This window comes from Triturus cristatus, chromosome 7 (genome assembly GCF_964204655.1).
Source record: "Triturus cristatus chromosome 7, aTriCri1.1, whole genome shotgun sequence".
Classification (NCBI taxonomy): Eukaryota; Metazoa; Chordata; class Amphibia; order Caudata; family Salamandridae; genus Triturus; species Triturus cristatus.
In genome coordinates this window covers 65,138,417-65,153,373 of record NC_140590.1, presented here as the reverse complement: position 1 = coordinate 65,153,373, position 14,957 = coordinate 65,138,417, and the positions used below count along the sequence as shown (strand labels likewise).

Below are 14,957 nucleotides of genomic sequence, written 5' to 3'. Positions count from 1 at the left end.
GAACATTAACCTGTACTGTTCAGTGGTTAAGCCTAACCCATCAACTAGGACACTCTTCAGGACTCTGTAGTTTCTGACATCCTCTTCTCTAACAGTGAGGAGTCTGTCTCTGCCTCTTCCTTCAAAGGAGAGCCAGAGGATTGCTGCCCACTGGTCTTCAGGAACCTGCTGTACTTTGCAGGCTCTCTCAAGAGCAGTTATCCATTTGTGGATGTCATCCCCACTTTTGTAGGGGGGCACAACCTTAGACAGGTTCCTATTATCAAAGACCCTAACTTTGTCCTTAGGGACAATGCTGCCACCAGTGGGTATAGACCCACTCTCTTTAGGTTGCCTAGCCTTGTTCAGTTTTTCTTCCATCAGGGCTACTTCTAGCTCCTGCTTCCTGATCCTCAACTGGGCTTCCTGCATTCTGGCCTCATGTTCCCTCCTCTGAGGGGTGGTCATCCTTTTCCTGGAGTGACCTTGAGAGCCTCTAGAGCCATGAGAAGCATTGGATTCGCCTGAGCGATTCCTTTGCCTCCCAAGCCCTGTGTTAAGCCCACTGGGGAGATCCAATGGGGTAAACCCACTGTCAGTCCCCAATAGTCTTAGTTTAGCTGGGCCAAGTATAACACTTGGCACTGGGCTAGTTCTCCCTTCATCCTCACTCACATCTGTATCCCCCTCACTTTCCTCCTCTGTAGTATGGTGTTCATCTAAGGGATGGCTATTGGAAAGGGGTACCTCAGTGGCATCTTCAGAAGGGTGGCCTCCTGTTCCTGTCCCTAAGGGGGCTAACTGGGAAGCTTTCTTGAGCTCTCTTTGATTTTCATCATTCTGTAAGAGTTCTCGGAGCTCAGCAGAGGTAGGGTTCTTGGGCTGTTTAAGGCCTCTAAGAGTTGCCAAATGCCTGAGCTCATTCTGATTAAGGGTAGCAAAGATGGATGGTGCCCTCTGGGGGTCACTCTCAACAGAGATGGGTACAGTGGACCCCTCTGCCCCAGCCATTGCTCTTAAGTGTGGGTGGATGTGTTGCAATCTACCTACACTTGGGTTTACCTACTAAACCTATCTAGTAGTTGTAGTCAGGGTGTGCTACTCCCTTTGCTCTAAAACAACTAAGTTCAGTAGAACTTATGTATATCTAATCTTGTTTTATATGTACCTACAGGTACCTATGTGATCTTTCAATTGGTAACCAAGAGATTACAATGGTAAAACACAGCAAGCTCAAATCCAACCGCTGCTCACCAATGTGAGAAGTTGGCCTGGTATATGATGTTCACTAGTTAAAGTGACCACCTTGTACCATGCCAAGCAACCCTTATGGTGTGGTTGTAAGTCAACCTTTTCGGACCAGCTGCCCTAGTGGTAGCGTAGGCTAAGCAGTCTTTGAGGCTAAACTCGTGATGCGTGTTAAGCCAGCTGTTTTACCAAATGCAACCCCCTTTTATACCAATGAAAGGACACCACACAGATATATATTCAAAATATATATGTATTTATTTCTCAAAGTAACCCCTAGTCTCTTTATGAGCACAGGAGCACAAATCGTCAAACAAGATTACAGTAGAATACACAGAAGTTGCACTTTATATGGATAGGCCCTGGTGGCCGCTCAAACCATATACTAAAATAGTGGTATAAGTACCACGAACAGAAAAGGGAAAAGGCCTAGGGCCTCTAGAATCGCTGGGCCTACAAGGAGCTAACTTCAGTTAGTGACCAGGAGGTCCATGGGTTGCGTGTGCAGAGCCAATAGTCACACGCGAGCTCCCATAGGTTTTCAATGGGTGCGTAAAAAGTACAAAGTTACTGCAAAAGGAATCTTCCGGATGACCTAGGAACTTAAGATTGGAAACACAGACACTAGAGATGATTCTCTACACTTGGGCACCGGAGTGCCAGCTTTACCTCACCCACAGGAAGCGGGTGCATAGGCGTCGAAGTGCGTCGGGTTTCTTCTATCTGTTCAATGGAGCCTGTAGTCAAAGATGCTGCAGGCGGTCGCCCCGGAAGAGATGCGGTGGATCCAAGAGTGGATCGGAGATGTTGAAGACCTGTAAGCAGAGGGGACAGTGTTCACAGTCACTAGCCAGTGACCAGCGTGGCACCAGGTGGGTACCAGGCGATGTCGGGTGCAAACAGGAAGAAAGGTGTAGCTTGTCTCTGCAGCCACGTGGTCCCTGAAGGTCGACGACGTCCAGGAGTCGAGTCACGAGCTGTCCCATGCAGGCTCTCGCTGTCGGCGGTGTCGGCGACTTGATCGAAGCAAACAAGCCTTGGCAAAAGCAATTGTTGTAGGAGATTAAATAAGCTGATGGTTCTGACCAGCAAGGTCAGAGGAACTGCTCCTTTGGAGGGGAGCAAGGGCCAGTCTGGAGCAACCAGACCAGCGGTGTATTTCGTGAAGTTCGTCGCCAAGATGGCCACTAGCCAGCGGGCCAGCAACCGGTTCGGCGCGTCGAGTGGCAAAATGCAGAAGGGCCCCACGCAGATCGTGGAGATGCTGGAGGGCTCACCTTTGGTGCAGATGCTGCTCGAGGGTTGGGCTTCTCAGATCCCAAAGCACAACTTGGAGGGAGCCTCGGTTGTTGCACTTGTCAGCTTGTCGTGGTCGTTTCAAGATGGCTGGCTCCACGTGTCTCGGTGCCTCCACGGGTCTCCTCTTTTCAGGGACTATGGATCGGGCGGTGAGAGGTCTGGAGGTCCAGGTCTTGTCAGTCTCTGGGCTCGGGCTCCGGCGGGAGGCGGCGGCAAAGCAGACGTTGATTCGCTGGATGGTGCTTGCGTTAGCAAGGTGGTCACTCCCTGACCACAGGGGAGATTGGCTTCAGTCCTCTGTGCGGCAGAGCGTCGAAGTTCCCGTCTTCTTCTTAGTTTCAAGTTGATTCCAGGATGTCTGAAGTCTTAGGACACAGCTCCTACCTTTAAGCGGATTCTAGGGGCCGGACTACCTGCTAGGTCCCTCCCTAAGGGTGGGACCAGGAAGGGGGGTGGTTACACCCCCAATCCTTTGTCCAGCTCGCCCCAGGCCCGGGACTGGTGTGCCCCAGGACCGGTTTGAACTGGCATATGCACCGGGGCTCCTTGTGAGCCCCAGGCATGTCTGGTTTCTTTCGAGCCCTACCTGACCAATACACAAAATCCTGTCTGGGGTGGTGCATGCACCTCCCCTGGCAGGAAACCCTTTGTCCACACCTCCCAAGCTGGAAGGACTCCCAGCAGCAGGAGGGCAGACTTGTGTCTGTGGTGGCAGCATCCATTTTGTGGAGCTGAGGCTATGTCTGATTTTACCCGGGTTTCAGGTACTGTACATGTCGTGTCCCTCTAGAAGGGTGGAATGCTAACCCCGTCGCCAGAATTGGCGAGGGGTTAGTATTCCAATTCGTATGACACCTTACTCGACATGTTTTGATAAAGCCAAACCAAAGTTAGCATTTAACCGCGAGGTTCATAATGCACTTAAGAGTATATGGTATGACGATATGTGGAAACAGTAGAAGGAAGTTGTTCCGACCACTGCAGACAGGCTCAGCTCATGCCAGAGCACCATCTCACATGGAACCAAGCACTCTGCCTTCAGGATTGTTAAGGCCTGCCATAGGAGTGACTTATAGGTTACCAGGTGTCCCATTTAAGGTTAGGTATAGGTATACTACACCTAAGTAAGAGGTGGTTACACCAACTTACCCCAGCTGAGTGATCAGCCAGTTGTGTCAAATTTGTTAGGCCAAGCCTGGGGTGGCATAATACATGCTTCAGCCCCTGGCAGGCCTTAGATACACCAATGCCCTGGGTACCTAGTGTACACTGGTACAGGGGCTGACAGGGTGATCCACTTCCAATTGGTTATGCACATAGGGTGCATAGTTTTAATTTAGTAGAGAGAACAGCAGGCTGGGGGTCTGATTGGCAGGCCCACAGCCTCAATATGTCAAAAACCAGTGAAGCAAAAAGCAAAAATTTGGGGTGACCATAGGATAGCAGACCCTACTCTCCTACAACCGAAAAGAACATAACTGTGAGGGACGATGAGAATTGAATGCACTCTACAACTTTATCATCCAAGAGAAGCCAAACAAGTGGAATTGGTTGCCACAGACATGTTTAAAGAGGCAATCACAGATGGTTATTAAGTAGACTGACTCTTGAGTCTCGAGAGTACCATACCAAGTGGAATAAACAGAAGCGCTCAGCTGCTTATAGGAGATTGAATATGCCCTCATCTGGTTAAGGACAGATCCATTAATTAAGGTGTACCCAGGGCAACTGGAACCATGCAAAGAAGGAGGGACAGTTACCGTCACTGCCCACCTCAGACCAGTGAGTTAATTTAATGTGGTAACTTTCTTCTTTTCCTCAGGGAGCTGCCTCCAACAGCTACTACCCCACCCATTGACCACCTCTTCCAACTTTATGTCATTTCTAGCCGGTGCTTCCCAACAAAGTGGGTCCATTCCTTATACAAATGTTCAGGGCGTGGCTTCAGGGGGGGATTGTTTCGGGTGTTACACCCGTCCAAATAAATGTACTTTTGGATAAGTAGTTGGGTACAGCTGCTTTCAGTCGGGTATGGCGAGATCAGACAAAAAGCCACACACTCTCTCCTGTTTTGAAAGTCCTCACAAATGTAGGTTGTTTACAAAATATTGTGTTTTCTCTCGTAGGACTCCTACTAACTCGCATTCCTCTCCCTTTCCCCTGCCCCACAGACCCCACTCATGAGCCCTGCTTGTCGTACAATGTATGTTAACCTTATATGCCAGTGTGATTGTTGGAAAATCTGAAGCTCACACACCCCCAATCTTACTGCCCAAGCTACGCCCCTGCAGGGGTTCCTCAATAAAGGGAAGATTTAAGGGAGGAGCTACAAGCCCGATCTTGGACTCATGTTATGTGAACAAGTTGTAGTGCAACCACATGTTTGTATCCATCTATGATGATCCACCACCTAGCAGCCGTTAGCTCACTCCTAGGAAACAATATGCAGCTACGTAAGCATGTCAGCGGCACAGGATTAAGGTCAGATGCAGTGTTGATTAGCCTTCGACTAGTGGCAGACTGGAAGAGAGAAAATGGTCAAAAAATCAAGCACCTAAACCTGGAGGTGTTTCATGGAGGCCCATTGGGACCTTGCATTCTTAACTGATGAGACAAGAGCTGCCGTCTCTTCAAACATCCTCTGATATTGGTAGGATTGATGAAATCTGAGAAAAGTGTGGATTTCTGGTCACAGTATGGACTCCAGCCACAGAAACAGCCATTCCTTCTAGCAGTGGATGACAGAGTCGCAGCCGAAGAGTTAACACTAAACTTGATTCTGCTCATGATCTGCACTGTGGCCTACCTCTGAACCAACTCCAGAGTTTGAAATGAGTTCAGAACATTGCAGCGCTACTGATATTTGGGAATGGCACTATAGAGTCAGCATTGCCTCTTCCGTAGTCATTACAATTGATTCAAATGTAGAAGCAACAGCCCAAGGGGATTTCAATCCACTCGGGCTCCGTGAAGCTTTTGTTTTACAAATTAGAACATTCTGCCCTCTAGGAGGTGGAAAGTTCTAATAGCGTTAGAACTCTCCGTAGCAGCCTCGACGGCCATTAAAGGCCCACTCTCTTGTTAAAGGCTCAGGCCTTTAACGATGGAGCAGGACTTTAATGGTCAGTAGAGCCCGCCATGTAAGCGGCTCTTACGTTCTATAGAAGTATCCCTGGGGCTAGATTTCTCTTAATAACAAGTGGTCTCCAGCAGATGGATACATTTGGACCCTTCTTTGATAGTGCATCTGCTACACATGGTTCCATAGGCAACATCATTATATTCCAGCACAGGTTAGGAAGGGGCCGACTGTAAGCAAAAACTACAGGCTGCAAAAGAGTCGGACAAAAACAGAGCAGAACTGCCTGAAACAGATGAAGCACAGCTTTAGGTTGAGCTGCAGAAGTACAAGCAAAATTCGAAATACCTCATGTCAAGGTAGAAAATGTGGTTTATTTCACTGATGCCAGAAGAACTTGCATGGAATAATAATAAAGAAATGTAAAAAAAAAGGCTAGGGGACCTGGGTCCGAAATATATGGAGTATTCTCTCTGTTGGACAAGTTCCTTCCGCCAGTGGTCCATAGAGCAATAGTATCTGGCTCAGATGGAGGAGATACGATGAGAGTGCTACAGAATTAGAGGGCGTTTCCAACTTTACTCTACATCCAGATGGGGCAGTCACTCAGTAGGCTTCTTGCCAATGTCACCCTTGACAAATGTATGACTGCACGCCAGGGCGCCCATCCTTTTAGCCATATCCATCTACAACTGAGGTACCACACCTCTGACTACAGTGGTGCATCCACAGGGAGTATCACTCTTAACATTTGTTTTGATTGGGTATGAATATAGATGAGAGTGGCAGCACTGAGGGATCTCAGTCCTGAGGAAGGCCAGTGACCCCAATGGGGGCCATAAGAACAGCCGAAACATGTTGACTTGAGGGACTAGGAAGTAGTTCTATTACCTCCAGTTTAGAATATTCTGGCTTTTTAAATATTCCACCGTAAAAAAAATCCCTGAATAAATGATAGAGGAAGGGTTCTACTGAAAGGGATTTTTAGATTTTCACATCAAACCCTGACCTCATCAGAAGGGGAGCTCATCACATCCATCAATTAGCTCATGCACCCCTTAATAGACTATCAAGCACATGAGACAACTCACAACTCTATGATGAAGCATGGCACTATGGTTGGTGTGTTAGGGTACGTCTTAAATGTTTAAAAATATCCTTGACATACATACCGGCACGGGTAGGTTCGCTCACATGGGTAATTCCTAAAGACCCGTCTGAGGTGTGATTTTGTTTATTATTCACTTGAGAGGTTGTTACGCAAGGTAACCCATCATCTGCTTACCCTTTTTGTTTTCATTTCTGACCTAACTACAGGTTGGCAGCAGGAACTTGAATCACAAAAGCTGACTGACTTTGGCCATGAGCTTCTGTGTTGTACAACAAACAACCATGCAACAATGCTAAAGTAATTACCAACATGGCATGCAGGTACAACGGCCATGTTGGTCAACAGCCGGCAGTGCAAAAGATGGCAAGCTTGTGTGAGCAATCTAATAAACAAGTACAGACCTTTCAAACTTCTTGGCATCTTCCATGAGACACTGCTGCAGCATGGGAAAGTCAAACTTCTGGGGCTCATAGCTGGACAACAAGAAGAACTTAGGACTGGTCACACCTTGGTGCTGCAGGTACTCCACTCCGATCTTCTTCATAAGCTCCAAGACTTTCTGCTGGTGATATCTACTCTTCATCTTGCGTTTGATGGTGTGAAGGTCAAGGTCTACCTTGCTTCTGGCAAAGTACACTTGTTTTCCTGTCTCCAAGACATTCATGGCTTGGTCCACCTGGCCTGCTTCAAAATTAGTGCCAGTGAGGAGGACTAGAATATCGGCTTCTGCCAGCCACTTCTCAGGATGACTGGTAGGTCCCTCGTCAAGCTGTAGCTCCCACAAGAGGATGTTTGGTAGGTGCGGGTTCATGTGAAGCACTGGGCCATCAGTTTTTGTCTGGACCCCTTCTGCTGGGTCTCTGTCTGGTAGTTCAAGGATAGCTGTGATGAGGGCTGACTTACCAGCTCCTTGTTCTCCTGCAACCACGATGGAGACTTCTCCCTTCTCTTGCGATTGGCTCTCCAGACCTTTCCAGTTGCCATGTTTTTCAGCTCTGTTAAATAAGCAAAAGTTTATAATAAGTCGAACAAGAAAAACATTCAGTGTCTGTAATTAAGAAGGGAAAAAGGTCCAGGATAAAATGCTGGTGGTCTGGAAGCATGTGACATTCACTATCAGCTAGAAATCCCCAAACTGCAGATCCCAAAACATGCTTCCAATACACTACACCCCAGGAAAGCTCTCTGCACTGCCGTGGACTCCACATTAACTGCTGACTTGTCTACTCACTCTGGTCTAATCTCTGGAACAGCACTCCTCTGTTTATTAGTCCCACTCATTTCTCATTTATCCTGCCCCTCTGACTGCAGCTCCACTTCCCTCCCTATGCCTTGTACCTCCTCCTTATGTGTTAAATCCATCCTTATCCATATTTCCCCCTACCTATTCATCCCATCTACCCCCTGCCCATCCCGTTCCTCTCCAACTATTAAGTATTGTCATTCATCCTCTCTGGTCACTTTATGTCCCATACACACTGCCTCCAGCAGGTGTCTTCTATGCATCCTGTCCACTTTTGTCCTCCATGCCTGTTGCACTCTTATCGAATCGACTTTTGTCCCAGTCGCCCCATCCATCTAGACGCCTAATCAGTTGTACCACCCAGTGTATCCCATCCATATCCATCCTGCCTGTTTCACACTGCCTAGTCATGCTGTCCCATCCTCGTCTATAATACCCACCCTCTCCATAGCCATACTAACCACCCTCCATCTACACTAACTTTCTCTCTCCTGCCCATCTGTACCACACACCATACTACCAGCTCTCTTTGTCATACGGCGTGTACCTCTCCTGTAAAACTGTGCGTTTGTTGAACAACATAAACGTCAGGATTGTGCCAGACTGATTCCATGCACACCCTCACGATATGTAGTCCTGCAGTACTGTTAGCTCACAGTACGCCAACCGTACCCCATACCATACAGGGTGACAAATGTGTGTGCAACCTTAGAACATGACAACCCTGATCCTCCAAGAAAATCGTGGTAACAGATCTAGAACAGATCTAGAACCCTTACGTTTGGACTCTCATGCATACCCAAAGAAATACACAAGAAAGAGTCAGCAAGGCGTTTCAATATGCGCTGCGATAATTAGCAATATAAGAACGGTGAAAAGGATTAAAGATTCCACCAGTGTGCTAAGACAGCGAATATAAGCGGGCATCTACGTGCTCTGTATAGTGTACTCCTACTTAGCTCTCCCTAACATAGTTGTTTCTATGGTGTGTAATCTGCCAAGTCCCTGTTAGGTGGTCTAACTTCCCCATTAAGTGCGGACAAGTGTCATCAGGCCGTATTAGTGTAGAGCTGGACATCCCTCGTGTCAGTAAGCAGGAATCAGCTGAGCTGCAATACCGACATGCAGTAACCTCGCATTGTCATCTGAATGCTTCTCTCCCCTAAACAAGGAACTGGTCTTGTGTATATAACAAACAGCACGCATGTGGCAGCAAACCTTGACCGTTTGAGGCCGATGCAGGCATGGATGTGCAGGTTTTACAGGGAAACCGTGTGTTTTCGCCGCAACTAAACCCGATTGAAAATTCTTAAAACCATGTGCCATTACTGCTGCTATAACTTAAGCTGCTGCTATAATTGTCTTAATTGTAACTGTTGTTAAATGTGTTAGAAGCGGAGAGTTTTTAGGCTTTACATTTTTTTTACTAAGTATCAGACGATTGGTTAATGTGGTCTACTTTCGCCTGTTTCAGCGGGTCACCAACGGACACCATTTTGTTAGAGTTCTAGTTTGCTAATTCAGGAGCAAACCTTGACTCTTTAAGGCCGATGCAGGCGTAGCAGACTCAGCGCAGTGGGCATTCCACCAGCACACCGCAGACACGCCAAAGGCAAGCCGTCTGCGCCTGTCCGCACACCGGCCACACACAGCGCCAGGCATGCTGCTGGTTCTGCTCCAAATCCACAGAAACTATGTTATCCTCCTCCAGACCCAGCTAGCCCCTACCCATAAAACCTTATTGACATTTTCAGTAATACGATCCTTTCTAGATTTATAATTCTTGGTGATTGTCACCTATGGTCTGTGGGTGAACCGGGGCCGGCCCTAAAAGTACTCCTTCATGCGAGAACTTAGGATTGCAAGAGCTAGTGACAGACTCGACTCACCAACATGGACTTATCCTGGATTTGATCTTTTCCACCTAAAATCCATGGGGAATATCACTTTTTGGTGAATTTCTCTGTACAAAACAAAAAAACAAAAATCTAGTCCTGCAAAAAACACTTCCTGATGCCAGACGCCGAGGCAGAACATGGAGGAAACTCTTTATAAACCCAAGGCTAAACCTCTGTGTGAGAAGTTGGCCTGGTATATGCTGTTCACTAGTTAAAGTGATCACCTTGTACCATGCCAAGCAACCCTTATGGTGTGGTTGTAAGTCAACCTTTTCGGACTAGCTGCCCTAGTGGTAGCGTAGGCTAAGCAGTCTTTGAGGCTAAACTCGTTAAAGCGTGTTAAGCAAGCTGTTTTACCATATGTAACCCCCCTTTATACCAATGAAAGGACACCACACAGATATATATTCAAAATATATATGTATTTATTACTCAAAGTATCCCCTAGACTCTTTATGAGCACAGGAGCACAAATCGTTAAACAAGAAAGTATTACAATATTCAGAAGTTGCACTTTATATGGATAGGCCCTGGTGGCCGATCAAACCATATACTAAAATAGTGGTATAAGTACCACGAACAGGAAAGGGAAAAGGCCTAATTCCTCTAGAATCGCTGGGCCTACAAGGAGCTAACTTCAGTTAGTGACCAGGAGGTCCGCGGGTCGCGTGTGCAGTGAGGAAAGTTACACGCGGGCTCCCATAGGTTTTCAATGGGTGCGTAAAAGTTCAAAAGTTACTGCTAGAAGGGTCTTCTGAATGGACTACGAACTTAAGACTTAAAACACAGACACTAGAGATGTTTCTCTACACTTGGGCACCGGAGTGCCAGCTTTACCTCACCCACAGGAAGCGGGTGCATAGGTCTCGAAGTGCGTCGGGTTTCGTCTATCTGTTCAATGGAGCCTGATGACAAAGATGCTGCAGTCGGTCGGTCCAGAAGAGATGCGGTGGATCCAAGGGTGGATCGGAGTTGTAGAAGACCTGAAAGCAGAGGGGACAGTGTTCACAGTCACTAGCCAGTGACCGGCGTGACACCAGGTAGGTACCAGGCGATGTCGGGTGCAAACAGGTGATGAGGTGTAGCTTGTCTCCGCAGCCACGTGGTCCCTGAAGGTCGACGACATCCAGGAGTCGGTTCACGAGCTGTCCCACGCAGGCTCTCTCTATCGGCGGTGTCGGCGACTCGAAGGAAGCAAACAAGCCTTGGCAAAAGCAGGAGTCGTGAAGAATGAAGAAAGCTGATTACTCTGACCAGCAAGGTCAGAGGGGCTGCTCCTTTGGAGGGAAGCAGGGGCCAGTCTGGAGCAACCAGACCAGCGTCGTAGTTTAAGGTTCGTCGCCAAAATGGCCACTAGCCAACGGGCCAGGGACCGGGCAGGCGCGTCGAGATGCAAAGGGCAGAGGGGCCCCACGCAGATCGTGGAGATGCTGGAGGGCTCACCTTTGGTGCAGATGCTGCTCGGGTGTTGGGCTTCTCAGGACCCAAAGCACAACTTGGAGGGAGCCTCTGTTGTCGCGCTTGCAGCTTGTCGTCGGTCTTTCAAGATGGCTGGCTCTACGTTTCTCGGTGCCTCCACGGGTTCCTTCTTTGCAGGGACTGTGGATCAGGCTGTGAGAGGTCTGGAGGTCCAGGTCTTGTCGGGCTCTGGGCTCCGGCTCCGGCAGGAGGCGGCGGCAAAGCAGACGTCGAGTAGCTGGTTGGTGCTTGCGTTAGCAAGATGGTCACTCCCTGACCATAGGGGAGATTTCCTTCTGTCCTCTGTGCAGCAGAGCGTCGAAGTTCCCGTCTTCTTTTTTGTAGTAAGTTGATTCCAGGATGTCTGAAGTCTTAGGACACAGCTCCTACCTTTAAGCGGATTCTAGGGGCCGGACTACCTGCTAGGTCCCTCCCTAAGGGTGGGACCAGGAAGGGGGGTGGTTACACCCCCATTTCTTTGTCCAGCTCGCCCCAGGTCCGGGGCTGGTGTGCCCCAGGACCGGTTTGAACTGGCATATGCACCGAGGCTCCTTGTGAGCCTCAGGCATGTCTGATTCTATTCAAGCCCTACCTGACCAATACACAAAATCCTGTCTGGGGTGGTGCACGCACCTCCCCTGGCAGGAAACCCTTTGTCCACGTCTCCCAAGCTGGAAGGACTCCCAGCAGCAGGAGGGCAGACTTGTGTCTGTGGTGGCAGCATCCATTTTGTGGAGCTGAGGCTATGTCTGATTTGACCCGGGTTTCAGGTACTGTACATGTCGTGTCCCTCTAGAAGGGTGGAATGCTAACCCCGTCGCCAGAATTGGCAAGGGGTTAGTATTCCAATTCGTAAGACACCTTACTCGACATGTTTTGATAAAGCCAAACCAAAGATAGCATTTAACCGCGAGGTTCATAATGCACTTAAGAGTATATGGTATGACGATATCTGGAAACGGTAGAAGGAAGTTGTTCCGACCACTGCAGACAGGCTCAGCTCATGCCAGAGCACCATCTAACATGGAACCAAGCACTCTGCCTTCAGGATTGTCAAGGCCTGCAATAGGAGTGACTTATAGGTTAACATGTGTCCCATTTAAGGTTAGGTATAGGTATACTTTACTAAGTAAGAGGCGGTTACACCAACTTACCCCAGCTGAGTGATCAGCCAGTTGTGTCAAATTGCTAGGCCAGGCCAGGGGTGGCATAATACATGCTTCAGCCCCTGGTAGGCCTTAGATACACCAATGCCCTGGGTACCTAGTGTACACTGGTACAGGGGCTCACAGGATGATCCAATTCCAATTGGTTATGCACCTATAGTGTATAGTGTCAATTTAGTAGAGAGAAGAGCAGGCTGGGGGTCTGATTAGCAGGCCCACAGCCTCAATATGTCAAAAACCAGTGAAGCAAAAAGCAAAAATTTGGGGTGACCATAGGATAGCAGACCCTACTCTCCTACACAACCCCCCCCCCCCCAAACGCAGGGACATTAAACTAGCCTTGACCAGTCTCGTCTTCATGTCCTAAGTGGAAGTACCTGGAGAGGCCATCTGCATTCCCATGGTCTGTACCTGGCTGGTGCTCCACTGTAAAGTCCATCCCCTGTAGGGAAATGGACCACCTAAGCAGTTTGGGGTTTTCACCCTTCATCTGATTTATCCACAAGAGGGGCTTATGGTCGGTCTGAATCTTGAAGTGAGTGCCAAACAAGTATGGCCTCAGCTTCTTCAGGGCCCACACCACAGCAAAGGCCTCCCTCTCAATAGCTGACCAATTCTTCTCTCTGGGGGTCAACCTTCTGCTAATAAAAGCAATGGGTTGGTCTTGACCATCTACATTAAGTTGTGACAGCACAGCTCCCACACCCAACTCAGAAGCATCTGTTTGGACAATAAACTCTTTGGAGTAGTCAGGACTTTTCAGGATAGGTGCAGAGCACATGGCCTTCTTCAGGTCATCAAATGCCTTTTGACAGCTTACTGTCCACTGAACCTTTTTGGGCATCTTTTTGGATGTCAGATCATTAAGAGGAGTCACAATGGACCCATAGATCTTAAACTTCCTGTAGTACCCAGTCAAGCCCAAGAAAGCTCGAACTTGAGTCTGGGTGGTTGGAGGGGACCAGTCCTTGATGGATTGCATCTTACTCTCCAGTGGTTGAACTTGGCCTCCACCTACAAGGTGGCCCATGTACACAACCTTACTCTGCCCTATCTGGCACTTAGTAGCCTTGATAGTGAGGCCTGCCTTTTGCAGAGCCTCAAGTACCTTCTTCAGGTGGATCAGGTGATCCTCCCAGGTGGAGCTAAAGACAGCAATGTCATCAAGATATGCTGCACAAAAGTCATCCAACCCAGTAAGGACTTGATTCACCAACCTTTGGAAGGTGGCAGGTGCATTCTTCAGACCAAAGGGCATCACCAAAAATTGATAATGTCCTCCTGGAGTTGAGAATGCTGTTTTGGCCTTAGACTCCTCAGCTAACCTGATTTTCCAATAGCCAGCTGTCAAATCAAATGTGCTCAAAAACTTAGCAGAAGCCAGTTTATCTATGAGCTCATCTGCCCTTGGAATAGGATGTGCATCTGTCCTAGTGACAGCATTGAGTCCTCTGTAATCCACACAGAACCTCATCTCTCTCTTGCCATCTTTGGTGTGAGGTTTGGGGACCAGAACCACTGGGCTAGCCCAGAGGCTCTCTGAGGGCTCAATGACACCCAGTTCCAGCATTTTGTGTACCTCAGCCTTTATACAGTCCGTGACGTGGTCAGGTTGTCTGTAAAGTTTGTTCTTTACAGGGAGACTGTCACCAGTGTCCACCACATGGGTACACCAGTCAGTTTGACTAGGTATCAGTGAGAACATATGCTGAAAGGATTGTAGAACTTGTCTACACTCCATCTGCTGATGATCAGTGAGGTTGCCTCCAAGGGTCACTTCTTCAACTGAACCATCTTCAGGGTTCTGAGACAACAGGTCTGGGAGAGGGTCACTCTCTTCCTCCTGTCCCTCATCTGTAGCCATGAGCAAGCCCATGTCTGCCCTGTCAACATATGCTTTTAACCTGTTAACATGGAGTACCCTGTGGGGACTCCTGGGAGTTCCTAGGTCCACCAAGTAGGTAACCTCTCCCTTCTTTTCCAGGATTGTATGGGGTCCAGACCATTTGTCTTGGAGTGCTGCTGGGGCCACTGGCTCCAACACCCATACCTTCTGTCCTGGCTGATACTCAACCAAGACAGCCTTTTGGTCATGCCAAGCTTTCTGTAAGGCCTGGCTTGCCTCAAGGTTTTTGGATGCCTTCTCCATATACTCAGCCATCCTGGAGCGGAGACCAAGTACATAGTCCACTATGTCTTGTTTAGGCTTTTTGAGAGGTAACTCCCATCCTTCCTTCACTAAACACAGTGGGCCTCTCACAGGGTGCCCAAACAACAATTCAAAGGGGCTGTAGCCAACTCCTTTTTGTGGGAGCTCTCTGTAAGCAAACAGAAGGCAGGGTAGAAGGATGTCCCATCTTCGCCTGAGCTTTTCAGGTAATCCTTTGATCATACCCTTTAGGGTCTTGTTGAATCTCTCAACAAGCCCATTGCATTGTGGGTGATAAGGGGTGGTGAACTTGTAGTTGACACCACA

The 14,957-nt window shown here is 48.4% G+C and overlaps 1 protein-coding gene across 1 annotated transcript in view; it reads right to left on the bottom strand.

Moving 5' to 3' along the window:
* Positions 1-14,957, bottom strand: part of LOC146808827 (immunity-related GTPase family Q protein-like) — a 54,163-nt gene that overhangs the window by 11,419 nt on the left and 27,787 nt on the right. Inside the window, exon 3 of the mRNA XM_085615648.1 lies at positions 7,118-7,711. Within this exon, the coding sequence (XP_085471774.1) occupies positions 7,118-7,711 (594 nt within the window). The remainder of the gene's footprint in view (positions 1-7,117; positions 7,712-14,957) is intronic.